Below are 27337 nucleotides of genomic sequence, written 5' to 3' on the forward strand. Positions count from 1 at the left end.
GTGCATTAATTGCTCTGAATTCATTGGCCGTGAAATTCCCTTGCATAGCATGGTGTCCTTGAGGTGCCCTGTATCACTGGCGACTTCCTGCTTGGCCCCACAGTGCCCCCTGTATGCGCCAGAAAGCTTTGAATCAATGCTATCCTCAAGTCACACCGCCCAACTGACTATATAGGTCCAGGCAGTGAAACCGTAGGGCATGCAACAAGCATTGTGTTGCTAGATGCACATTGCACTGGCTCGATTTAAAGGACCAGGCAACCAAGTTGCAGTTAAGATAATTTCAAGAACTTCTGCTGTTGCAATGTGTCACTGTGTTCCCTGGAGTGTTTTTGAAGGTGCCATGGTGTTTTTTTTAGATCTGCAGGAGTGTTGGTGCATTCGTACAGGGAGGGAAGAGAAGGGGTGCCCTGTCCACACCTATACTGTGACCTGAAGAAGGAGCCGTGCTCCGAAAGCTCGTGTTTGAAACAAACCTGTTGGACTTTAACCTGGTGTTGTAAGACTTCTTACTGTGCACACCTATACTGGAATCGCTATGGTAGCAACAGTGGCAGGGCCTCTGGGTAAGCTACACAGTGGAGCAGAGGCTGCAGAGAGGCCAAGTTCTGCATAGTGCCCTCTACCAACCTGGAGTCGGACTCGTCCTTACTCCAGCAATGAAGATCTCGATGTGTCTGCCCATCGGAGCTCTCCTGTAAGCTACCCCATTGAGTTCCTTATCTGAGTCCTCTGAGTTCACAGGTGAACGCCTGTGTCCTCACTTTCCAGTGGGCTGGCAAATGAACTGTTTGTTTACCCTGCCCATTTGCAGCCACTCAAGCCCACTTTACTTTTAATGTGCTGATCCCAACTCTCTACTTGCCACCAAAGTATGTGCAGTGCCAACTATCTGAGCTGGTGGTTACGAGTGTCAGATCAAGTGGAGGAGTCTTTTCATGAGTGCTGCGCTGTCTTCTCTCTCTTCCTCTTGGGGTTGCTGTGAGTGGACAAGAGGCAACTCCTGAGTTTTTGACTGCAGGAATCCAGAAGGGGGACATTAGGTTAAGAGGAGGGGAAAATTGCCCAGCTACATCCTGCCCACCAAAAGCCAGCAAATCTAACCTGGCCAAGAACCATCCCAGACCGCGTGTGGCATTCAGGAGTCCCAGCAAAAGTGGGTCAAAAGGAATCAGGATGAAAACTCTCCACTTGGAGCCATACCTCGCACAACGGATGTTGGTTATGGCTGTTGGAGATTAATCGTCTTAGATTTAGTACATCACTGAAGTTGTTCCTTGGGGCAAAAGGCTGAACCACCTTCAGCTGCTTCATCAAATGGCCTTCCCTTCACCATAAGGCCAAAATTGGCACTATTCCCTGATGATTGCACAATGTTCAGCACAATTCATGACTATTTGGATACTGTAGCAGTCTGTGCCCATACACAGCAAGATCTGGACAATATTCAGGTTCGGACTGATGAGTGTCAAATAACATTTGTGCCACACAAGCGCCAGGCATTGACCATCCCCAACAAGGGAGATTCTAACCATCTCTCCTTGACAATAAATGGCATTGCCATCACTGAGTCTCTCACTAATAGTATCCTGGGAGGGGTTAACATTGACCAGAAACTGAACTGGACCAGCCATATAAATGATGTGGTCAGAGCAGGTCAGATGTTGAGAATTCTGCAGCACGTAACGTACCTCCTGACTCCCCAAAGCCTGTCCACTATTCACAAGATGCAAGTTTGGAGTTTGATGGAACATTCTCCACTTTCCTGGATGAATTGAGCTCTAACAACACTCGAGAAGCTCAACACCATCCAAGAAAATGCAGCCCACCACCGCTCCAACATGTATTCCTTCCACCACTGATGCACAGTGGCAGCAGTGTGTATCAACTGCAAGACACACTGCAGCTACTGTCAAGGTTCCTTCGACAGCACCTTCCAAACCCAACACCACTACCACCTAGAAGGCCAAGGGCAGCAGACGCATTGGAGAATCACCAGCTACAAATTCTCCTCCAAGCCATCACCATCCTGACTTGGATCTATATCGCTGTTCCTTCACTGTCTCTGGGTTAAAATCCTGGAACCTCCTTCCTGAAAGGTCCCTGGATGTACCCACATCACATTGTGTAGCAGCTCAAGAAGGCACACACCACCAACTTCTCAAGGGCAGCTAAGGATGGGCACCAAATGCTGGCCCAGGAAGTGATGCCCACATCATGTGAATGAATACATTCGAAAAATATCAATTTGTAACTTTGATTTACTTGTGCATACTTGTTCAAAGCCATCCTGATGTGCATATCTATTTTTAAGCTGGTTGAATATTTAAAGTTGAAGTCTGATGGGGTGATACATATACTACGCGAAGTCTGCAATAATCCTAGCCAACCTGCTGGTAAGTGAACTTTAGCATTACATATTATAGTAAGTGTGTGCTGAGCAAGCAACCTCACTTCTCCTCTACTGAATAGAATTCCTACTAAGTAAATTAGGTAGCACTGTAGCAAAGGTGACCCAAAACCAAGAACAACATCTGTTTTTATTCAGAGCCATAGAGGAAAAGAAAGGCCTCAGGTCTGATCCTTGTTCATTGCTGAGGTAACTCGGCTGAGCGGGGACAGTGATTGTTTGACTCAATTGGTTCCAGAATCTCTGTCATAGAAGGAAGAACATTTGTGATGGAATGAGGGGGATGAATATTGGTGTAATATATAGAGGGAAGCGGTCTGCTACCCCTGCATATTCTCTTGTCTTTTACTATTTGAAAGACTTTCTTAGATGAAATAACTGGAGACTTGCACAATAATATATTACTCTTTGCGTTCAATTTGATTATTTTACATAAGCTGTGGAATGTTAAGTGTATTTATCTCGGGCGGAATTCTCCAGTCCCTCAGCCGTGTATCTCTCAGTGGCGCGCCGTTTGCTGGTGGCGGAATTCCCTCTTCCCGCCGCTTGTCAATGGGATTTCCCATTGAAGCTGTCCCATACCAATGGGAAACCCATGGGCGGGGGTGCGCTGTCGGCAGGAAAAGAGAATCCCAACGGCTGAAGAATTCCAGCCCTTTTCTTTACAAATGTTGGGGTTTTTTGTATTAAAGCAGGATAATTAAATTATAACATTCTTATTGTTCTTCAGCTTTATGACAATAATATAGTATGTGGAAACTGTGGTGTACGGTCAGAGTTATGAGGATAACAGTAATTAACATGTAATATTCCAGTAGTTTATTCTTTAAATACTCGGGATAAATTGTGACTTCTTGGGTGGTAATGCGGCAAATTAGAACTCATCAGTTTTCACTCTGTTGGAAAAATATGTAGCAATCAACAGTAAACTTAGTCCATAATTTCCACAGTCCTTAATAATTGGAAAGTAAAAATGCAGTGGAGGGTCATAAAGATGAATGTCATGTGCTGTTAAACCAACCTAACAGGCTGGACTTTCTTATGAATACTGAAATATTTTTTGTCAGACAGTTCAATATAATAGAACATAGAACAGTACAACACAGAACAGGCCCTTCGGCCCTCGATGTTGTGCCGAGCCATGATCACCCTACTCAAACCCACGTATCCACCCTATACCCGTAACCCAACAACCCCCCCCCCAACCTTACTTTTTAGGACACTACGGGCAATTTAGCATGGCCAATCCACCTAACCCGCACATCTTTGGACTGTGGGAGGAAACCGGAGCACCCGGAGGAAACCCACGCATACACGGGGAGGACGTGCAGACTCCGCACAGACAGTGACCCAGCCGGGAATCGAACCTGGGACCCTGGAGCTGTGAAGCATTTATGCTAACCACCATGCTACCATGCTGCCCACTAATGCACTCTTTGAAATTGTAACTTCCTCCTGTGACCCTTTCTGAATTGGCAAGGTCATTAAACATCTTCCTGTGCTGAATGACTATGCTTAGAATGGTTCAGTTGATACCCTACTGCATTGAACATCTTCAATGAGTTCAGGGCTTCTCACCTTCTCATCTAAAGAAAGCCTTCCTCCACACGAAGGAGCACTTCCGTATTAAAATCTGCAAAGTGGGAGGATAGCAAGCCTTTTCTACAAACTTACAGGGAAAAATTGTGCCAGTGTATCTGAAAATACCTACCTCATGTACATTTTTGCGGGTTCTGAGGTATCAAATCCTCCTTATTAAAATCTACAAGTTCCAAATTCTTAATTTATGACAATGTGGTCCTCAGTTTCACTTGACCTAACAAGGCACGGACAACTAGTATTTTCGAATTAAGTAAAATTAATTATGTAAGATGTTAGATACACCAAACAAAAAGTAGAATAGACAGTGAAGATGTTTCTTATCCTTCATGGGCCTAGAATTTCTTTTTTTTTTTATAAATTTAGATTACCCAATTTTTTTTCCAATTAAGGGGCAATTTAGCGTGGCCAATCCACCTACTCTGCACATTTTTGGGTTGTGGGGGCGAAACCCACGCAGACATGGGGAGAATGTGCAAACTCCACACAGACAGTGACCCAGAGCCGGGATCGAACCTGGGACCTCAGCGCCGTGAGGCGGTTGTGCTAACCACTAGGCCACCGTGCTGCCCGGCCTAGAATTTCTTAAGTGTTGACAACGCAGTCGAAGTTCATATTCTTTCGCCTCGGAACTGATGTCAAACTCTGTCTCAGAAGAATTAGAGCACAAAATCAATGGTGAGACTGTGTCATGGAAGACTCCAAGTTTTCAACGTTTATTCCTAATTCTGACTGTTCCTTGTCCCTTATTTGGAAATAGTCCGAGTTAACATTTTTCATTGGCTATGGGTGGGGTTCATCTGGTGTTACACCACCTTTGTAGCGTTGCCTTGTGGGTTGTACGTTGAGACAAGTGTGTATTTCTTAGTTCCTATACCCCCCCCCCCCCCCCAGAGGTTTATATTCCGTAGAGAACAAGTGAAATATTCAGGATGCAGGTATACAAACAGCTTACATCTTCTATACAATAATACAAGTTGTCTTAAACAATGAACGTGCTAACCTATTCCCTTGAATACTGAGGCAATTAAAAGCAGATGCTAATAATAGTTCCTAGCATAATGCTTTTTAAAATATAGGTATTCTGTCCTACAGCTATTGTTCATAGATAAAAACTGTTAGTAAGCTAAAGCCTAATTCAAATACATGTTTGTTTGAAGGGTATGGGTGGAATTTAGCTTTTTTTCTATTAGGTGGTGGCTCAGGCGAATAAGTTGCATGCAGCTTGCTGGCTGCACAGCCATACTGTCCAGTACTGAAGAAGAAAGAAAACCTGGAGGTGTGGGTTGAGAGTGGGGGTGGAAGTTCCCGATGCGAGAGTCAGCAGTGAAGCTTGCTAATGAGCTGGAAATACACTTAAATAAAGTTTCCAACCTTCCTGTGTAGAAAGCTTGTCACGTCAAAGGCGGCGCAGCGGGAACAATCACTTCCCGAGATCTCGCCAGCGAGATTCTACGTTTTGGCCTGGGATTTTGCGCCCACGCCGTCATTTGCCCCGTGGCGAACATGGCAGAAAATCGCAGCCAAAGTGAGATGAAATGAAATGAAATGAAAATTGCTTATTGTCACAAGTAGGCTTCAAATTAAATTACTGTGAAAAGCCCCTTGTCACCACATTCCGGCACCTGTTCGGGGAGGCTGTTACGGGAATTGAACCGTGCTGCTGGCCTGCCTTGGTCTGCTTTCAAAGACAGCGATTTAGCCCTGTGCTAAACAGCTCCTGCTGTGTCATGCTCAGTCCAATCTGCTGAGTTCAAACCTTCTGCTTGTTTTTTTTTCTAAATTTAGATTAGCCAATTATTTTTTTCCGATTAAGGGGCAATTTAGCGTGGCCAATCCACCTACTTTGCACATTTTTGGGTTGTGGGGGCGAAACCCACGCAGACACGGGGAGAATGTGCAAACTCCACACGGACAGTGACCCAGAGCCGGGATCGAACCTGGGACCTCAGCGCCGTGAGGCGGTTGTGCTAACCACTAGGCCACCGTGCTGCCCCTGCTTGTTTCTTTAAAGTTGACCAAGAGGCCCTCTATTGAGCGGAGTGCAATTGACAAATACAACTGCTTGAACCCAGGATTCTTGGCTCTCTTAAAGTTATTTAGTTCATCAAGTGCAGTCTCTCGCAGGTAGCCGGCTTCCTGTTTCCAGACTGCCTTAGCTGTTAATTGTCTCACTAGCAGACGTTAAAATTGATCTATTTGAAAGGTGGGTAAGATAAAATTAAATACATGTGAGCTCAAACCAATACAAAAACGGCAAAATATTTAATATTACCAAAATCCTATACTCATTAGCACCTGTAGCAACTTAAACCCTGCAGCATCATTTTCCACTAATTTCGACCCCAAGCTGGCACACTAACAGTGAGAACCATTCGGAACTACAGGAGATCAAACCAGTGTGCAGCTGCAGCTGATATGGAAATTAAATGTATCGGGTAACGCTTGACATTGAGTAGGTGGAAGACTTGTTCCGTCACACCTTCAATGCAATTGCACCACTGATAAAACTGCTGGGTGAGAAATCCTAGCCCCTGGTGCTAACTAACCATGGTCATTGTTATTCAGAAATGACAGGTAATATATCACCTTCCAATCATTTTTCAAATGGGGGGCAAAAACCAATGTCTATAACAACCAGAGAAGAAAAATTGAAACCAAAAATCTCTAGGCCTGTTGTTCCATAGGGTTGATCTGAGGTAAATGTGACAAGAATTTTTTCCTCCCTTCTCAGGGTGATAATCTTCTTTGGCAATCTTCTGAGGCCATCAACTTGAATAAATCATCGGGCTGTCTGCCATTTTGACATTGCTCTCTTGTTATTGGTTTCAAAAGCATTATCACAACCCATTTGCTTCAGACTAATATTCCTGGAAGCATCTTTTCCACTTGGTGGCTTAAACATTTGCTTCAACACGAGGTTGACAACCCCATTTCTACAAACAAACATGTCAAATAAATTTACAACAATTTATATTGTTCCTTTATTCCACCAACCCCCCTCCCTCCTACCCCCCAGCACCAGTAAACCTGTGATGGAAGGTGTAGACAATAGGGAACCCCGTTGACAGTGGTGGGAGTGGAAGATTTTGCCGCCAGCCAATGGCAGGCTACCTCCACCATCGTGAAATATCACGGGGATGGGTGGGGATGGAAAATAATGCCCATTAGTTCACTGCCCCTTCTATTCCAGGAATAAGTACTCCCAGTGATGAATGTTATCAGTAGCTGCTGTAACGGTACCTTACCTTTAATGCATTGGCCCTTTAAGACCGGGCTTGGAACCCTGGGGGACTCCGCCTCTGGCTCCGCTCCCAGGAAACGTTATATAAGATGAGGCTCACTCGGCAGCATGTGATGAGCACACTTCTCGGCTGCTGTTCAGTTCTCAGATGATTAAAGCCTTTGAATTACCTGTCTTCTCTCCTGTGTCGTAATTGAGGGTATCTTACTCCTCTTGTCTCCAATCGGATTTCCATTTGTCTCTTTTATCATGCAAGCTTTCATTGCTTTCCATTTTCCTCCTGCTGTTTCACAACAGCCAATTTTATGTATTCCATTGCCAATTTTCCAAAAGAGAAGTAACCCAGTTCTAAACTTTCTTATTTCGGATTGTTTTCTTGAAGCCACCTCTGCATATACCTGAGATAAAAGCAAATTACTGCTAGAATCTGAAAGATATACCTTATTTGGCTTGCCTCAAAGAGGATACCGACTAGTCGTTGTTGACTAACGTACTTCTCCACAATATAATCATGTTCCAGGCAAATAACCCTGGTACTTGTCCCTGGAGGCCAGATAACGCCATCACACAGCTGACATCTTCAGTCACAGAGGTTTCTCACTGCTATGTGAAGTGCATGTACCTTCATTGCGATGCAGGACAGTTAATGATCTATATCAGGCGTCCATGTTGGAAAGTGCTCTATGCACAGTCAAAAAGTTAAAGCAGCAACTCTAGCTTACAAAAGATTCATATTAAAGAGGATTTGTAGAACATCCTTGATGACTTGGCTATGTGTCCAATCGAGTGAAATAACCTATTCACACAGCTGTCAAGGGTCAGTTGTGAACAGCAGTCACATGACTGAGGCTTCAGAGAATTCCTTACAATTATACTCCATTAAGGGGTTGTCGTTTTTTAAAGAGGAGTGTGTGTGTGTGTGTGTGTGGAGGGGGGGGGGCATTCGGCCCATCAGGTCTGCTTCGCCATTCGATCATGTTTCTCATCCCCATTCTCCTGTCTTTTCCCCATAACTTCTGATCCCCTTATTAATCAAGAATCTATCTATTTCTGTCTTAATGACACTCAGTGATTTGGCCGCCACAGCCTTCTGCGGCAAAGAGTTCACAGATTCATCACCCTCTGGCTGAAGAAATTCCTTCTCATCTCAGTTTTAAAGGATCGTTACTTCAGTCTGAGCCTGTGCCCTCGGGTTCTTGTTTCTCTCCTAGTGGAAACATCCTCTCCATGTCCATTCTTTCTAGGTCTCTCAGCATCCTGTAAGTTTCAATAAGTTCCCCCTCATCCTTCTAAACTCCAACGAATACAGACCCAGAGTCCTCAACCGCACCTCATATGACAGGCTCTTTATTCCAGGGATCATTCTTGTGAACCTCCTCTGCACCTTTTCCAAGGTCTGCACATCCTTCCTTAGATATGGGTCCCAAACTGCACACAATACTCCAAATGGGATCTGACCAGAGCCTTATGCAGCCTCAGAATGACACATAGAACATCAGAAGTCAGATTTATTCATTTCAATTTTATTTCACAGAACCAGCAAGACCACCTTCACTTCCTCCCAACGTAAGTATGTCTTTCATATTATAGTTCCATGTTTAGCTTTACTGTGTTTTGAAACCATAAAACTCGATAGACCTGATGACTCATTGCATGACTGTTGATTCTCTGAAAGGAACGCTTCATAGATAATCTGTACTCCAGACAACCTGTGCAAAAGACCACAGGAGCTCTCCTAGACCTTCATAAGTAGTAATGATACCTTTGTGTCCTTCACTGGAAAATAAATTATGTGGGAATAACCAATATGTAAGCACTAAGCTTTGCCTATATTGTTTGTATATTGTTGGTTAAACTTGTTGATAATATCAGTCTTTGATTTTCAGAGACTAAGTGCTATCAGTCTTGTCTGCAATCCTGATGGATATACGCCAGAACCAATAGGAGGTGAGTTTTTAGTAGCAGAGTGTTAAACTTGACGATGAAATTAAATGACAGGGAGCATGGTTGGCAAATTTTTGATAGCGCTGTTTGTGGTCACACCCAGGACATGAGCAATGAAAGGATGGGTGATGGGTTTAGCTCAGTTGGCTGGACAGCTGCTTTGTGATGCAGGGAAAGGCCAACAGCGTGGGTTCAATTCCCGTACCAGCTCAGGTTATTCATGAAGGCAACCTTGACCCTCGCCTGAGGTGTGATGATCCTCAGGTTAAATCGCCACCAGTCAGCTCTCCACCTCAAAGGGGTAAAGCAGTCTATTGTCATCTGGGACTATGGTGACGTTACCTGCCCTGCATGAATGAGTAGTCTTAGAAAACTAGCCCCTTTGCACAAGCAAGGAGCTTTCAGTATTTGGTGGGAAATGATTTGTGCATCTGTGCACATTTTTACCAGGATTAATTAGTAACCATAATGGATATAGAAACAATTAAGGATGAAATGGTGTGGCAAGATGCTGATTCATTTTGTCACGTTTTTTATACATCAATTTTTTTTTGTCAATTATCTTCCCATGGTTCCTCTTATTGTTCTGTTGGTTCTTATTTCCCTGGGGAATGGTTCCTGGTCTGTACGGATCAAACCTAGAGTATGCTAGCTAACAGTCCACAGCAGAACTGAGTCCAATTTTGCACTCAACCAACACTTAATTAGTAACCAGATGAAAGAGGAAGAATGCCTGCAGAAACTAGCAAAGTGAAATGAAATTTAAATTTAGAAAGAAAACCTTTCCTTGAGCCTGTCCAGAAGCTTTCCTAGAAAACTGATCAGCATAAAGAAATCTGGGAAAGTTGGACGGCATGGTAGCATAGTGGTTGCGTCACAGCTCCAGGGTCCCAGGTTTGATTCCCAGCTTGGGTCACTGTCTGTGTGGAGTCTGCACGTTCTCCCCTAGCCTGCATGGGTTTTCTCCAGGTGCTCCGGTTTCCTCCCACAGTCCAAAGATGTGCAGGTTAGGTGGATTGGCCATGATAAATTGCCCTCAGTATCCAAAAAGGTTAGGTTGGGTTATGGGGATAGGGTGGAGGTGTCGGTTTGGGTGGGCTGCTCTTTCCAAGGGCCAGTGCAAACTCAATGAACCGATTCTGCACTGTAGATTCTAGAACACTATGAGTTATACATATGAGGTATTAGCTCGTTGATCTTTCACCTCAGACACTTAAGCCTGGCTTTGGCCCCAGAATGCTTTCTTTATCTTGTAGCTGGAAGGCGATGATTTTCAAGTTGGAGACGCAAGATTCATCAGTTTTCTGTCTCTTAGCCTTTAGCTTTCTGAATTTTCTCAGAATACTTTTTTACTTGCTATCTGTAAATACATGAAAAAAGGGAACAATCTTTCTTTTCAGTTTGGTATCTGACATTATCTTTCAGAAGTCCTTAAGTGTTTGTCAATACTTGCAGGCGGTCTTTGGAGCGAGATCAAATGAAATAGGGTCAAGTGTGCGCCATTCAGCCCATCGAGCCTGTTCTACAATTCTAAAAGATCATGGCTGATCTGTTTGTGGTTTTTACCCCACTCTTCTGCCTGCCCTCTGCAACCCTTCATTCCTTTGTGAACCCATTTGCTAAACAGCCTTTGAAAAAAGACCGTGCCTCCACTTCTCTCCGTGGAAGAAAATTCCAAAGACTAATAACCTTTGAGAGAAGAGGTTCCTCCTCAACTCCATCTTAAATGGGACACCCGTTCTGCTGGATTCTCCAGTTTGGGGCTAAGTCCCCACGTCGTCGGGAAAACCCTTGGGCGGATTTTGTGGGAATTGGCAGGGTGCGGCAACTCCGGTGCCGAGGAGAGGCGTGAACCACTCCAGCGTTGGGCCGGCCCGAAGGTGCGGAATCCTCTGCACCTTCAGGGGCTAGGCTGGTGCCGGGGTGGTTTTCTCCATGCCGGCTGGCGGGGAAGGGGCTTGGCGCCATACCAACCGATGCCGAAGGGCCTCCGCCGGCCGGCGCGAGTTGGTGCATGCGCGGGAGCGCCAGCATGTGCTAGCATCATCCCAGCGCATGCGCAGGGGGGGTTCTTCTCCACATCGGCCATAGCAGAAGACCACAGCGGCCGACGCGGAAGAATAGAGTGCCACCACGCACAGGCACGCCCGCGGAACTGTGGGCCCCGATCGCTGGCCAGGCCATGTGGGGGCATCTCCCGGGACCAGACTCCCCTGCGCCTCCCCGAGAACCCCGGAGGCCACCCGCGCAGCCAGGTCTCGCCGGAAAGTACCTACTCTAATTCACGCCGGTAGGACCGGCCGAAAATGGGCGGTCACGCGGCCCATCGCAGGCTGGAGAATCGCCCATAGGGGCTGCTGCCAGCGGCCGCCGACTGGCGGGGCGCGATTCCCACCCCCGCCAAATCCCCAGCTCCGGAGAATTCAGCAGCCAGCGGGGGCGGGATTCACGCCACCCCCCACCCCTCCCCCCCACCCCCGGCAATTCTCCGACCCAGTGGGGGGGGTCAGAGAATCCCGCCTCGTCTTTTACGCCAGTAAAACTGCTGACAAAAGGCCACCGATTCCCTGTTTTGCTGGGGACTAGCAGGCAGCCGTTGTAGAGCTCGCAACTCTAGCTGCTCTACGGCCCTCAACTTCCAGATCAGAGGCCGCGCATGCGCACGGCGTTGGCCTCCTGCGCCCACGCCGTGCTGCATGGCGGACTCAGCCCGCAGACCTGGACCGGCAAAATAGTGCGCTGCATCGGCCACTCACGCGTCCCGGTCCACCCGCACACATTGCACCCAGCCCCGAATGAAGCCCCCACCCTCCCTACCAGCCAATCGGCCCTCCCCTGACTGTGGCGGCCCCGGACTGAGTCCGCAGCCACCATGCGAGGATCACCGCCGTTGCGACCATGAGAGGTTCACGCTGCCGGGAATCTGACCAGTTGGGGCTGGAGCATCATGGGGCGGGCCTCAGGCAATGGCCTGAGGTGGTGGATACTCGGCGCGACATACTCCACGAGTATGCCGATTTTCGGGGAGGCGGAGAATTGAAGAACCACTGCCGCTTCCGATTTTGTATGGCAAAACGGATTCTACGCCCCATCGCCGAATGCGATTTGAGTATGGGGAGCGGACAATCCAACCCCTTATTTTTAGACTGGCTTCCGGTTACAGATTCTCCCATCCTCTTAGCATCTACCCTGTCAAGCCCCCTCAGAGCTTTACTACTTCAATAAGATCACCTTACATTCTTCTAAACGCTAATGAAGGTAAGCACAACCTGCTCAACGTTTTCTCATAAGACAACTATTTCATCCCGGAGTAAACCTTCTGCAATCTCGCCATAAGAACATAAGAACCAGGAGCAGGAGTAGGCCATCTGGCTCCTCGAGCCTGCTCCGCCATTCAATTAGATCATGGCTGATCTTTTGTGGACTCAGCTCCACTTTCCGGCCCGAACACCATAACCGTTAATCCCTTTATTCTTCAAAAAACTATCTATCTTTACCTTAAAAACATGTAATGAAGGAGCCTCAACTGCTTCACTGGGCAAGGAATTCCATAGATTCACAACCCTTTGGGTGAAGAAGTTCCTCCTAAACTCAGTCCTAAATCTACTTCCCCTTATTTTGAGGCTATGTCCCCTAGTTCTGCTGTCACCCGCCAGTGGAAACAACCTGCCCGCATCTATCCTATCTATTCCCTTCATAATTTTAAATGTTTCTATAAGATCCCCCCTCATCCTTCTAAATTCCAACGAGTACAGTCCCAGTCTACTCAACCTCTCCTCATAATCCAACCCCTTCAGCTCTGGGATTAACCTAGTGAATCTCCTCTACACACCCTCCAGCGCCAGTACGTCCTTTCTCAAGTAAGGAGACCAAAACTGAACACAATACTCCAGGTGTGGCCGCACTAACACCTTATACAATTGCAACATAACCTCCCTAGTCTTAAACTCCATCCCTCTAGCAATGAAGGACAAAATTCCATTTGCCTTCTTAATCACCTGTTGCACTTGTAAACCAACCTTCTGTGACTCATGCACTAGCACACCCAAGTCTCTCTGAACAGCGGCATGCTTTAATATTTGATCGTTTAAATAATAATCCCGTTTGCTGTTATTCCTACCAAAATGGATAACCTCACATTTGTCAACATTGTATTCCATCTGCCAGACCCGAGCCCATTCACTTAACCTATCCAAATCCCTCTGCAGACTTCCAGTATCCTCTGCACTTTTCGCTTTACCACTCACCTTAGTGTCATCTGCAAACTTGGACACATTGCCCTTGGTCCCCAACTCCAAATCATCTATGTAAATTGTGAACAATTGTGGGCCCAACACGGATCCCTGAGGGACACCACTAGCTACTGATTGCCAACCAGAGAAACACCCATTTATCCCAACTCTTTGCTTTCTATTAATTAACCAATCCTCTATCCATGCTACTACTTTACCCTTAATGCCATGCATCTTTACCTTATGCAGCAACCTTTTGTGTGGCATCTTGTCAAAGGCTTTCTGGAAATCCAGATATACCACATCCATCAGCTCCCCGTTATCTACTGCACTGGTAATGACCTCAAAAAATTCCACTAAATTAGTTAGGCATGACCTGCCTTTTACGAACCCATGCTGCGTCTGCCCAATGGGACAATTTGTATCCAGATGCCTCGCAAATTCTTCCTTGATGATAGATTCCAGCATCTTCCCTACTACCGAAGTTAAGCTCATTGGCCTATAATTTCCTCCTTTCTGCCTACCTCCTTTTTTAAACAGTGGCGTCACGTTTGCTAATTTCCAATCCACCGGGACCACCCCAGAGTCTAGTGAATTTCGGTAAATTATCACTAGTGCATCTGCAATTTCCCTAGCCATCTCTTTTAGCACTCTGGGATGCATTCCATCAGGGCCAGGAGACTTGTCTACCTTTAGCCCCATTAGCTTGCCCATCACTCCCTCCTTAGTGATAACAATCCTCTCAAGGTCCTCACCTGTCATAGCCTCATTTCTATCAGTCGCTGGCATGTTATTTGTGTCTTCCACTGTGAAGACCGACCCAAAAAACCTGTTCAATTCCTCAGCCATTTCCTCATTTCCCATTATTAAAACTCCCTTCTCATCCTCTAAAGGACCAATATTTACCTTAGTCACTCTTTTTTGTCTTATATATTTGTAAAAACTTTTACTGTCTGTTTTTATATTCTGAGCAAGTTTACTCTCATACTCTATCTTACTCTTCTTTATAGCTTTTTTAGTAGCTTTCTGTTGCCTCCTAAAGATTTCCCAGTCCTCTAATCTCCCAGCAATCTTTGCCACTTTATATGCTTTTTCCTTCAATTTGATACTCTCCCTTATTTCCTTAGATATCCACGGTCGATTTTCCCTCTTTCTTCCGTCCTTCCTTTTTGTTGGTATAAACCTTTGCTGAGCACTGTGAAAAATCGCTTGGAAGGTTCTCCACTGTTCCTCAACTGTTCCACCATAAAGTCGTAGCTCCCAGTCTACCTTAGCTAGTTCTTCTCTCATCCCCTTGTAATCTCCTTTGTTTAAACACAAAACACTAGTATTTGATTTTACTTTCTCACCCTCCATCTGTATTTTAAATTCCACCATATTGTGATCGCTCCTTCCGAGAGGATCCCTAACTATGAGATCATGAATCAATCCTGTCTCATTACACAGGACAAGATCTAGGACCGTTTGTTCCCTCGTAGGTTCCATTACATACTGTTCTAGGAAACTATCGCGGATACATTCTATAAACTCCTCCTCAAGGTTGCCTTGACTGACCTGGTTAAACCAATCGACATGTAGATTAAAATCCCCCATGATAACTGCTGTACCATTTCTACATGCATCAGTTATTTCTTTGTTTATTGCCTGCCCCACCATATCATTACTATTTGGTGGCCGATAGACTACTCCTATCAGTGACTTTTTCGCCTTACTATTCCTGATTTCCACCCAAATGGATTCAACCTTATCCTCCATAACACCGATGTCATCCCTTACTATTGCCCGGATGTCATCCTTAAATAACAGAGCAACACCACCTCCCTTACCATCCACTCTGTCCTTCCGAATAGTTTGATACCCTCGGATATTTAACTCCCAGTCGTGACCATCCTTTAACCATGTTTCAGTAATGGCCAATAAATCATAGTCATTTACGATGATTTGTGCCATCAACTCATTTACTTTATTCCGAATACTACGAGCATTCAGGTAAACTACACTTATGTTGGTTTTTTTACCTCTGTTTTGAATCTTAACATCTCCAGTTTTATTCCTTTTGTTATTACTGGGCCTATTCACTGTGCTCCCCTCAGTCACTGTACCTTGTACTGTCGCCCTTTTTAGATTTTTGACATATTTAAGTAATACAGGACTGTTTTTCTATTCTTCCTCACAAATTAGCAAGAAAAAGCAATAGACCTGAGGATGGGAACAGTTTAAAATTCAGCATAGGCAGACCAAGAGATTGATTGAGAAGGGGAAAATACAATTTGAAAATAAACTAGCGGGGAACATAAAAAGTAACTGTAACATTTGAGATATGTATAGTATGAGAAAAAGATTAATAAAAATTAATGTAGGCCTGACAGTCAGAAACGGGGGAATTCATAACAGGGAACAAAGAAATGGCTGAGGAACTAAATTTGTTCTTTGCTTCTGTCTTCAAAAAGGAAGGCATGAATAATGTATCGGACGTTCTGAGAAGCACCAGTTTTAGTGAGGAGCTGAAGAAAATTAGTATGAGTAAAGAAATGGTTTTGGGGAAATTAATGGATTTGAAGGTGGACAAATCTTCATCTCAGAGTACTTAAGGAAGTGGCCCTCAAAATAGTAGATCCATTGGTGGCCATTTTCCGAAATTCTTTGCACTCTGAAATGGTTCCTACAGATTGGAGGGTAGCGAATGTAACCCCACTATTCAAAAAGGGAGATAGAGAGAAAAACAAGGAACTATAAACCAGTGAGCCTAACGTCAGTAGTAGGGAAGTTGCTGGAGTCAATTATCAAGGATTTCAGAACACAGCATTTGGAAAGCAGTGGTGTAATCAGACAAAGTCAGCATGGATTTACAAAAGGAAAACCATGCTTGACAAATCTACTGGAATTCTTTGAAGATGTAACTAGTAAAGTTGACCAGGGAGAACCGGTGGATGTGGTTTATTTAGACTTTCAGAAGGTTTTCGACAAGGTCTCACATAGTAGATTAATATGTAAAGTTAAAGCGCATGGGATTACAGGCAGTGTCTTGAGAGGGATAGAAAGCTGGTTAGCAGACAGGAAGCAAAAAGTTGGAACAAATGGGTCTTTCTCTGATTGGCAGGCAGTGACTAGTGAGGTACCGCAGGGATCTGTGCTTGGACATGAATTGTTCACATTATATATTAATGATTTGGACGAGGGAACTAAATGTATTATCTCCAAATTTGCAGATGATACAAAGTTGGGTGGGAGGGTGAGCTTTGAGGAGGATGCAGATATTCTTCAGCGGGATTTGGACAGGCTGAGTGAGTGGACTCATGCATGGCAGATGCTGTATAATGTGGATAAATGTAAGGTTATCTGCTTCGGTAGCAAAAATAGGAAGGCGGATTATTATTTGAATGGGTGTAAATTGAGAGAGGTGGATACTCAACGAGCCCTTGGATACTCCAGGCATCAGGTGCTGAAGGTAAGCATGCAGGTATAGCAGGCAGTAAAGAAGGAAAATGGTATGTTGGCCTTCACAGCGAGAGGATTTGAGTATAGGACTAGAGATGCTTTCCTGCAATTGAATAGGGCATTGGTGAGGCCACACCTGGAGTATTGTGTTCAGTTTTGGTACCTTTATCTGAGAAGGGGCCTGGAGAATTGCTGGGGGGATCGTTGCCAACGGCCCCGACCGACGTGGCATGATTCCCACCCCCGCCTACAAATCGGCACCAGAGAATAAGACAGCTGGCGTCGGGATGGTGGGGCAGGATGCCCCCTGCCGATTCTCCGACCCGGCGGAGCGTCAGAGAATCATGCCCCAGGGTCATAGTTTGAGGATAATTTCTTCAATCAGAGAGTGGTGAATCCGTGAAATTCACTCCCACAAAAAGTAGCTGAGGCCAAAACATTGTGTAATTTCAAGAAGGGATTAGATATAGCTCTTGGGACTAAAGGGATCAAGGGATATGGGGGTAAGGCGGGATTGTCTTGTTATGCTCTAGGCGTAGCATAAGCGGCTTCCTTGTGGTGCACTTGACAAAGGAAGGTTCAGACATGGAGATAACTTCAACACGTTTATTAGACTATTTACACTTCTCCTACTCGGGTTCACCACTACTGTTAATCCTTCTATAGCTACTCAGACTGACTAACCAGTCTGCTACAATCCACGTGGTGGGAGTGATATTGAATCAACCCTGTGTCTCTACTCACTGACTGTCTCCACTGGAAAGAGGAAGATCATGTGTGTTGTGTTCTTTATATATAGGTTGGTGTAATGCCCTCCAGTGGTCGTGTCACCTCTATGTGTATAGTGAATGCCCATTGGTCGTGTCCTATCTAACTGTTCTATTGGTTGAGTGTCTGTGTGTCATGTCTCTGGTGCTCCCTCTAGTGTCTAGCTAGTCTACATGTATTTAAATTAACCCCTTGTGTATTTACAGTGATGCATATCACCACACAGGGTATTGAACTGGATGATCAGCCATGATCATAATGAATGGCGGAGCAGACTCGAAGGGCCAAATGGCCTCCTCCTGCTTCTATTTCCCATGTTTCTGTTTCTAACATTAAATTCCATCTGCAATTATTTTGCCCACTCACTGAACTGACCTCTAACCCTTTACTGATGCTTTTTATCCTTCTCACTACTTGCTTTCCTACATGTCTTCGACCGTGTCGCACCCGATCAGGCTTCTCCCGGGATTTACCCGGTTTGCCACATCTCGCAACGTCGGATAGGATTTCGCAAGATGTCACGATCCGTATTTGGCAAATCTGCACATTAAAGTGAGCTGCTCGTCTCACTTTAATATGCATTTGCCTGATCTACCCAAGGCAGTGGGATCAAATCCCTTTGCCTTGGAGAGTCCAGCCGAGCGCAGGTAAGTACTGGTTTCCACACATGGGGACCAAGTGCACTGGCACAAGGTTCTCCCAAGGGATCAGGTTCACCTTGGCAGGGCCCAATGCCAATTGGACACTCTGCCACTGCCACCTGGGCATTCTGGCAGTGCCACCTGGGCTGCTGTTAGTGCCACCTGGGTGCTAACCTGGAATTTCAGGGTCCCCGGGTGGCACTGGCAGGGGCTGGGTGGCCATTTTGCCCATGCTGGGGATAAGGCCTGGGGTGCCCTTTCTTTATTAGGTGGGGTATGGGGGGGCTCGATGACCCCCTTATAGGTGAGTTGGGGCATTGGGGCTTCGGGGGCTTGGTTGGGGACGTCTCGAGATCAGGGCGCCATTTAAAAATGATACCCAAATCTCTCTTGCAGTGAGCTCGTCAGTCCAGGAAACAAGTGCGACCTCGGCGGGTCGTTCCCCGCTGAGGACCTGAAACCATTAGATAGTCGGGTCTTTCTCGCTGCTACCAATGCTCGACACAGGACTCTGTTTCATCTCTGTTACATCACGCCCCATGTCTCTCTTTTCAGCAATAGTCAAGTTCTGTACTACCAAGCGACTGTTCACGTATTTAATTAATCTGGAAACTCTTCATGTGTAGGACGTCGGATTCTTCCTATGGATGCAGAATCATATGTAAGCCCCTACAGTGATCCTGAAGAGTTAAAGGACAAGACATTATACCTGAAGCGCGAATGCCTGCTAATAGATGAAGTGGAGCTAGGATCTGGCAACTTTGGATGTGTGAAGAAAGGGGTGTACAGGATGAGAAAGTAAGTAACTCAAATGCAGATTTATCACATTTCATAATATCATTCTGGAAAAGTACCCTGTGAGTGTGGCCATTGACAGCATGGCCTTCAAGACAGATGGGAGCACTCAGCAGAAAAATAAATTATCAAAGAGGTGAAAGACCGTATACTAAACAACAGAGCAGCAGATCAGAGTAGACTTGAAGTAAATTATGAAAGAGAAATGTGAAAGTGGAATGATATTTGAACATGGTAGAAATTCGGTTGACCAATAGAAAATGAAACAACAATCTTATTAGGATAGACAAATTGCGAAAGTCAATACAAGGCGACCTGGTGGCACAGTGGTTAGCACTGCTACCTCACAGCACCAGGGACCCAGGTTCAATTCCAGCCTTGGCTGACTGTCTGTGGAGTTTGCACTTTCTCCCCGGTATTTCAGTTCCTCCCACAGTCCAAAGATGTGCAGGGTAGATGGACTGTCCATGCTAAATTGCCCCCTAGTGTCCAAAGATGTGTAGGGTAGGTTGGGTTGTGGGGGTGGGTCTGCGTAAGGGGTTCTTTCAGAGGGTCGGTGCAGACCCGATGGGCCGAATGGCCTCCTTCTGCACTGTAGGAATTCCGTAGTTCTAATACAGTTAGAAGTTTTCAAAAAATCAGATGGGACTGCCTGGCATAATAAAGGAACGTGAATTTTATATACATGTACATTACTGTGAGATGAAACAACTTCAAGTTAGTGTCCTTACTTTTCATCCAGGAAACAGATTGATGTTGCTATCAAAGTACTGAAAAATGATAATGAAAAATCATTAAAGGACGAATTAATGAAAGAAGCAGAATTTATGCAGAAACTGGACAATCCCTACATAGTGCGAATGATCGGAGTGTGTCAAGCAGAGAATCTTATGCTGGTGATGGAGATGGCTTCCGGAGGTCCACTCAACAAATTTCTGTCTTCCAAAAAGTAAGCATTTGAGCAAATAGCATATTCCCAGTGTTAAGTATACACTCTCCTCATTGCAGCACATCCAGTTACCTAAGAATTGAGAGCACAGATAAATAAGACCGGCAAGTGGAAAAACCTCGTCCAAGTTGTACCATAAGGATAGGTTTAGCAGACATAAATCTTCTCATTTCTCGACACACTGTTGGTGTTTACCAGATGAGCAAGCTCGCCCTTGAGACTGGGGGAGGCGGGGGAAAGACTTGTCACCGTGATTAATACTCTGGCCAATTGGGTCCATATATCTCTGTATGTTTGTCTAAAATGAGCTGAGCTCCCTAGTAATAACAACAACTACGCGGAATACTGCAGAGTTTCCAAGGCGGTCATCCAATCTGCTTTTAGCCTCCTGATGTAGAGAAGAGACTGAATTGTGAGCAGTCAGCCATTAAATCTTTTTGGAGGAAGGTCAGTTTCAAGAACTTACAGTTTTAAGTAAATTATGCTTAAAAATGTGAAGCTTCCACAGTATTCTTTTATGTAATGGAAGCAACCATTTATAATCAGTCTCAACCTTGTCGCATATACCAGCATTAGTTGACCAATATCTTTCTGTACTGGAGGATGACCACATATTTTGGAAAGGCCCATTACAGAGATATGAGTGTTTCTGAGTAGTATTCGCATCTTACGCCAAAGTTGAATGTATGATTGTCACTGATCAGTAAACCAACTTTCAACACGTAGTAAAACTAACAAATGAGTCAGTTTCAGTGGTTTACTGAAAATCAAACCACAAATGATGTGTACAACAACTGGCTTGCCGTTTTCTTTCACGAATTACACATCTCATTTAAAAAAAAATCTTTTTCAAACAACTTGTGCAGCTTGAAGCTGGTTCAAATATTTTTTGGGTGCTGTCATTTTATTGTTCTTTTTCCTGAAAACATATAAAATATAATATACGAATATCTCCATATTGCTGTAACCAGGTTCATGTGGTAATGTTGCACATCAAAATGGAAGTTTCCAATGGTAAGCCAACCCATCAGATTGCCACATTATGACAAAACGCAGATTAACATAGAAATCACAATCATTGGCAGGGTTAATTTTCTTTGAAGAGCAGCGTTTTGTAATAAAAGATAATTCGTACATTTCTGCAAATATTAGATAGATGTCTTTATTTTGCTCATGTCTTTTCATGACTTTACAAAAGATGTTCATTTTTGTGTACAGTTCTATTCTCAATTTAGTATCACTATTGGATAAAAAGAAGTAAATAGCGTTTCGTCTAAGATGCGTTTCGAGTATCTATTATTGACGGAAAATACCGCGAGCAAATTATCCAAAAATAAATCTTTCCTGACACATTTTCTCGCCAGAGATCAAATAACCATAGACAACGTTGTTGAATTACTCCACCAAGTTTCTATCGGAATGAAGTACCTGGAGGAAAATCACTTTGTGCACAGGGATCTTGCTGCCAGGAATGTTCTGCTGGTCAATCAGCATTATGCCAAGATTAGTGATTTTGGATTGTCCAAAGCAATTGGTGCTGATGACAGCTACTACAAGGTAAACCTCATGATAATCCAGTTAAAATATTCAGAGTACTTGGAGCTGAATAATCAGATAGTATTCTACTGAATTTAACTCAGAAAAGGTCACACAGCACAATGTAGCATGGTTGCTGGCTAGGGCGCACACTGGACCCTAATGTGTGAACATGCACAAAAATAAAATGCTGTATATTGTATCTTATTAGCTGAGGACGATTTGATCTGTTTGATCAAAAGTCACAGAACTTCCTTTCTGTGTGCAGTTATCTCAAGATAAAGACGAGTTGACAGAGAGCTTTTAGACCAATTTTCGCCGCTCCTCTCTCAAAGCTTTTTGTAGGTGTACCTACACCGCATGGATTGCAGTACCTCAGGAATTGGGCACGCCAGCACCCTTCTCAAGGGTAATTAGGTATGGGCAAGATATGCTGGCCTGGCCAGCGATGCCCATATCCCGTGAAGGGATAAAAAAAATGATCTCAACTTTGATTCTCCCTTGGTTCACGGCGACAGGATTCTCCGGCCCGCTGCAGTGAATGGAGATTTGGCTGAGCCCCAAATTTCCCACCCTCGCTGGCAGCGGGAGTAAGGTGGACTGGCGACGGAGAATCCTGCCCCCTGTTGGGGTATAGTTCCTTGGACATTGGTTGTTTAAATGCCAATACAACCATTTGTTCATATATGAATATAGTGCTGAGTGTCAGCACTCATCAACCATAAAAGCATAGCAACTGAGCCAATTTCTATCATCATCTGCCATGAGTACACATTCACACGAGCTGGGATCGAGTGAGTGCCAAGCCCATTTACAGTATCCCTAATGTGGCAGCTTGCATATAGATAATGCCTTTAATATAGATAAAGGTTCACTGTAGAGGATGGGAAGAAAACATTGTGCCTTGACGGAGGGGTTGAGAGAGGTGCTGCTCTACCAAAGAACAGAATTTCCAAGAGGCTTTTAAGGTAAATGGACAATTAAGCAAAGAAGTAGCGTGGAGTATCAGTGAAGATGTCCAAGGCAGTTGAAAGCTTTTTTACCGATGGTGCTGGGCATAAAGGCTAGAGTCAGTAGGTACAGGAAATGATGTAAGGCTTGAGGAAGTACATATCGAAGCAGAGTGGACTGAAACGCTGGAAACATTCAGCAGCATCTCTGGCGAGTGAAAACAATGTTTAGGCCCAGAAGTTAAACCTTTGGAGAGAGGCTGGGAGGTAATAGGCTGCCAAAGTGGCAAGGTAAAGAATTATCTGGCATGCCTGATGTCTTCCTGCTGCTCTGCCATTTTGCCTGGACAGGGAAAATGGCAGACGAGCCATAAACTGGAGTCCAAGTGAGTTACTTGTAACCAATTAGGAACTACCTCCCATGTATGCAGGCATTTCACCAATGCTGGGGCCTCGGCTACATGATAGAACATACAGTTAAAGCCAGTGGACTCTCGGGTGTAGGGCGGGTGATCTCGTTTTGGGCACTTTATGGACCTCAAGGGTTCCCCCCCCCCACCCCATCTTAGCTGCCCCTGTGTCAATGGTGCCGCTAGTCACTGAGACCCCCCCCCCCCCACCCCCAAGACCAGTGCCTGCCTGCATACCCCAGTATCCCCAGACCCCACTTAACTAATCTCCATGCAGCTGAAGCCTCATCGTTGGTTACTGCTTGTGGTGGTGCTGATGATCCTCTCTATCGTTCCATTGCACTGTAAGCTCTGGCAATGGGGCCTTAGTTCCCTAGGTAAAATTCAGCCCAATGTTTTAGGTCCATGACCTTTCAATAGATTTTTGTCCTGCTATTTCTGTTACACTCTCCACAGATGCTGCCAGAACTGCTGAGTGTTTCCAATATTCTTTACTCTTATTTTGAATTTCCAGTATTTGCACAGTATTGTGCAGAGTGCACAAAAGATTTACTAGGATGCTACCGGGACTTGGTGGTTTGAGTTATAAGGAGAGGCTGGATAGACTGAGACTTTTTTCCCTGGAGTGTAGGAGACTTAGGGGTGATTTTATACAGGTCCATAAAATAATGGGGGGCATAGATTTTTTTTTCGAAATTTAGAGTACCCAATTATTTTTTTCCAATTAAGGGGCAATTTTAGTGTGGCCAATCCACCTAGCCTGCACATCTTTGGGTCGTGGAGGCAAAACCCATGCAAGTACGGGGAGAATGTGCAAACTCCACACGGACAGTGACCCAGAGCTGGGATCGAACCTGAGACCTCAGTGCCACAAGGTGGCAGTGCTAACCACTGCACCACCGTTCTGCCCCATGGGGAGGCATAGATAAGATAGATAGTCAACATCTTTTCCCAAAGGTAGAGGAATCTAAAACTAGAGGGCGCGGGTTTAAGGTGAGGGGGGAGAGATACAAAAGGGTCCAGAGGGGCAATTTTGTCGCACAGAGGGTGGCGAGTGTGGAACGAGCTGCCAGAGACAGTAGTAGAGGCAGCTACAATTTTGTCTTTTAAAAAGCATTTAGACAGTTATATGGGAAAGATGGGTTCAGAGGGATATGGGCCAAATTTGGGCAATTAGGACTGGCTTAGTGGTAAAAAAACTGGGCGGCATGGACATGTTGGGCCGAAGGCCAGTTTTCATGCTGTAAACGTCTATGACTCTGTGACTCTTGTGAAAATGTTACTCTTGCTTGGTCTCAGGCTCGAACTGCTGGGAAATGGCCAGTCAAGTGGTACGCACCAGAGTGTATAAACTTCCGGAAGTTTTCGAGCAAGGCTGATGTCTGGAGCTTTGGTATTACCATGTGGGAAGCGTTGACCTATGGGCAAAAACCTTATAAGGTAAGCTCCTGTCATGTTTATGTGCTATTGTGGGCGGCAGTGAACATAGCCACTCCTACTTCACCTTAGATCATATTTAAATCTACTCTTCAGAGTAGTTTAATGCCTTTTCAAGATTAATACAGTTCGGACAAACTGAACAAGATTTATCTTTAAATGCATAACCAGAAAATGATTATCTAATGTTAATTCTGGGGTGCTAGAAACCTCCCTAGGAAACTGAGGTCGTCGTCTGGTGATGTCATCACATATCCCTCTAAATCTTTGTTCTTCCTGTCCCAGAAGCAGTTGCTTATACTGGGGTGTGGGTTATGTCGGTGACAGCAGCCTACCAGTGCCTTTCTAAATTGGCCATTCATCACCTGTGAACCCGCTGAGCAAGTGATAGATGTCTGTGGAAAGCAATTGTGTGGATGTCTGTTTACATTAATTATATATTGTACAGCACCTTTCACGATCAAATCCTTGAACATTTTTCATGGATTGGCCAGTCTAAATTGCCACCTAGTGTCCAAAGAGTAGGTGGAGTGACAGGGATAGGGTGGGGCCGTGGGCCTAGGTAGGGTGCTCTTTCCGAGAGTCAGTGCAGACTCGATGGGCTGAATGGCCTCCTTCTGCATTGTAGGGATTCTATGATTCTAGTAGGGGAATTAAGGGTTACGGAGGTAAAGCAGTAAAGTGGGTTTAGTGTTAGGTCAGAGAACATCTTATTAAAGTGGCGGATAAGGCTTGGTTAGTTGAATGGCCTATTCCTGTTCCTATCTCTTATGGTCTTATCAGATGTTTCAGAGCACTCTGCAGCCAGTACAGTGAAGTATCGTTACTGTTGTAATGTAGCGGGGGTGAGAGCGGTGGGGGTAAATGACCGACAAGTCTAATTAGTCTGAAAATAATCTAGAATGCAACATTAATCTCCCGGCTGCACAAACAGTTACCATACTTTTTAGTCAGTCCTGCAAGTAATAGAAGTGAATCTGTTTTATTTTACAGAAAATGAAAGGCCCAGAAGTTGTTAGTTTTATTGAGCAAAAAGGTCGATTGGACCGTCCAGCTGAATGTCCGGATGAAATGTATGAACTGATGAAAAAGTGTTGGACTTACAAGTGAGTTGACATATATTTCTAGATATTCAGTATTCAGCCTTGAATCAACAAGTGCCCTTCCTGTCTGAACTCAGACTATAACCATGGGAATACACAAAATGCACCACTATCTCTTAGTATCTTAGCATATAACAGAAAGTACATCTTTATTTCACTGGTCAGAGGTATCAGCAACAAATCTCTTTTATGCTCAGCACATGAGATACGGCAAGTTGCAAATTGCACAGCAAAACCATCGCCTTCTATTCATGCTACTCCACAAATGAAACCAATGTTGCACTCCTCACTTGAATAAAAGTGTCCCGAGATTCCAGTTTCTTACTAAGTCCAGCGGAAACTGGAGCCTGCGGAGCCATGATATCAGAAGACATTTCAGGCAGTGTCAAGAAGCTCCAAGTTATGTCCTCTCTTAAACTTTGAACAATCCGCAACTATATCAGTAAACAATGGAGGAATTGTGAAAAAATATTTATTATGTGTTTGAATATAAATTTAGAGTACCCAATTCTTCTTTTCCAATTAAGGAGCAATTTAGCATGGCCAATTTGCCTAGCCTGCACATCTTTTCAGGTTGTGGGGGTGAGACCCAGACGCAGGGAGAACGTGCAAGCTTCACACGGACAGTGACCCAGGGCCAGGATTCGAACCCGGGTCCTCGGCACCAGGAGCAGAAATGCTAACCACTGCGCCACCCATGCTGCCCCCGAAAAATATATTGATTTTGCCTCACTATGTCATCGGGCCATTCTCCAGTCCTGATTTAGTTTTTTTTTTAAAGAAAGTAAATCCTTACATTTCTGTGCGTGTGATTTTTATGTGTTCACATGCAAGATCACAGTTAGACTTTTCAATGTTTCTCATCCAAATGAAGTGTCAGTAAATGTGCGACAGTGGACTATGTTGGTGTGGAATGTGGCTAAATGCATGCATACACTCAAGAATCACATGGCAGTGCCTCTCGTGTTTCTTGATAATTATTTTTAGAAGTGGTTTTGTGGTGGCAGAAATACTAAGCTTGTAATATCTTAATAAATTTTCAAAAGAGAAGTTTCAAAAAGCATGTTTAAATTCTGTATCAAACTTATAATCTTCTGGTATAAGTTGCTTGATTATCAAATATTCTTACATTTGTCTAAAAAAAAATACAAAATATCAGTTGGTATGGTGATTGGTTTCCCTGTGCCTCTGTTGCCCTGCCTGACACCGCCATCAATGCAGCTCAAACAGGAAACAACACAATCTGTAATAACTGTACTCAGTTAACAGCTTTGACTGTTCATATCAATTACAGTGCAGTCAGCTCATTGAGCTAGATGGCCAACCATGTGGCCTAGCATAGGGCCAAAAGCCCAGGTTTGAATCCCATTCCAGCTGAGGTGGTCTTGGGACCTGCCTCCTCGCTCTGCCCCTGAGACTGGAAGGCGATGGGAAACCACTACTGACAGCAACAGCTCAGAATGAAGCATCAAAGTGCTTCCCCTGACTTCCCCTGGATTTATTTTACAAACATTTGGCACCATCAGCAGAGGTCCGACAGGAGCTCTCGAGCCCATTTACGTTTGACTACGACTGGAAGTGGAGGCCATGCAGGATTATGCGTCTGAAGACTTGCATCCCACCTCTTGTAGTTTACTAATACTAAGGGGCAGAATTCATTGTAAAATTCGGTTTTCAGGCGTTTGGGACAGGGGTAAGTGGTGCATATTTGGAGTTTGTGGAGTAAGTTGTGTTCCTCAGTGAACTCTCAATAGCCTGAAAATGGGCACGTGTTTTTGGTATACTGCACCCTCAGTGCTGGCTTCACTCACATGAAATCGGCACATATCAATAAGACCATATTTGGCTGCTCAAACCTGCTCTGCCGTTCAACAGGATCAT

The 27337-nt window shown here is 44.7% G+C and overlaps 1 protein-coding gene across 2 annotated transcripts in view; it reads left to right on the forward strand.

Annotated features, from left to right (window-relative positions):
* LOC119953658 (tyrosine-protein kinase ZAP-70) overlaps positions 1-27337 on the forward strand; it is a 131829-nt gene that overhangs the window by 98760 nt on the left and 5732 nt on the right. For both annotated transcript variants that reach the window (XM_038778142.1, XM_038778143.1), the window contains 8 exons: positions 2315-2396; positions 8788-8819; positions 9140-9200; positions 18903-19074; positions 19814-20020; positions 21385-21577; positions 24216-24356; positions 25347-25459. In XM_038778142.1, the coding sequence (XP_038634070.1) occupies positions 2315-2396; positions 8788-8819; positions 9140-9200; positions 18903-19074; positions 19814-20020; positions 21385-21577; positions 24216-24356; positions 25347-25459 (1001 nt within the window). The remainder of the gene's footprint in view (positions 1-2314; positions 2397-8787; positions 8820-9139; positions 9201-18902; positions 19075-19813; positions 20021-21384; positions 21578-24215; positions 24357-25346; positions 25460-27337) is intronic.

This window comes from Scyliorhinus canicula, chromosome 18 (assembly GCF_902713615.1).
Source record: "Scyliorhinus canicula chromosome 18, sScyCan1.1, whole genome shotgun sequence".
NCBI classification, from domain to species: Eukaryota; Metazoa; Chordata; class Chondrichthyes; order Carcharhiniformes; family Scyliorhinidae; genus Scyliorhinus; species Scyliorhinus canicula.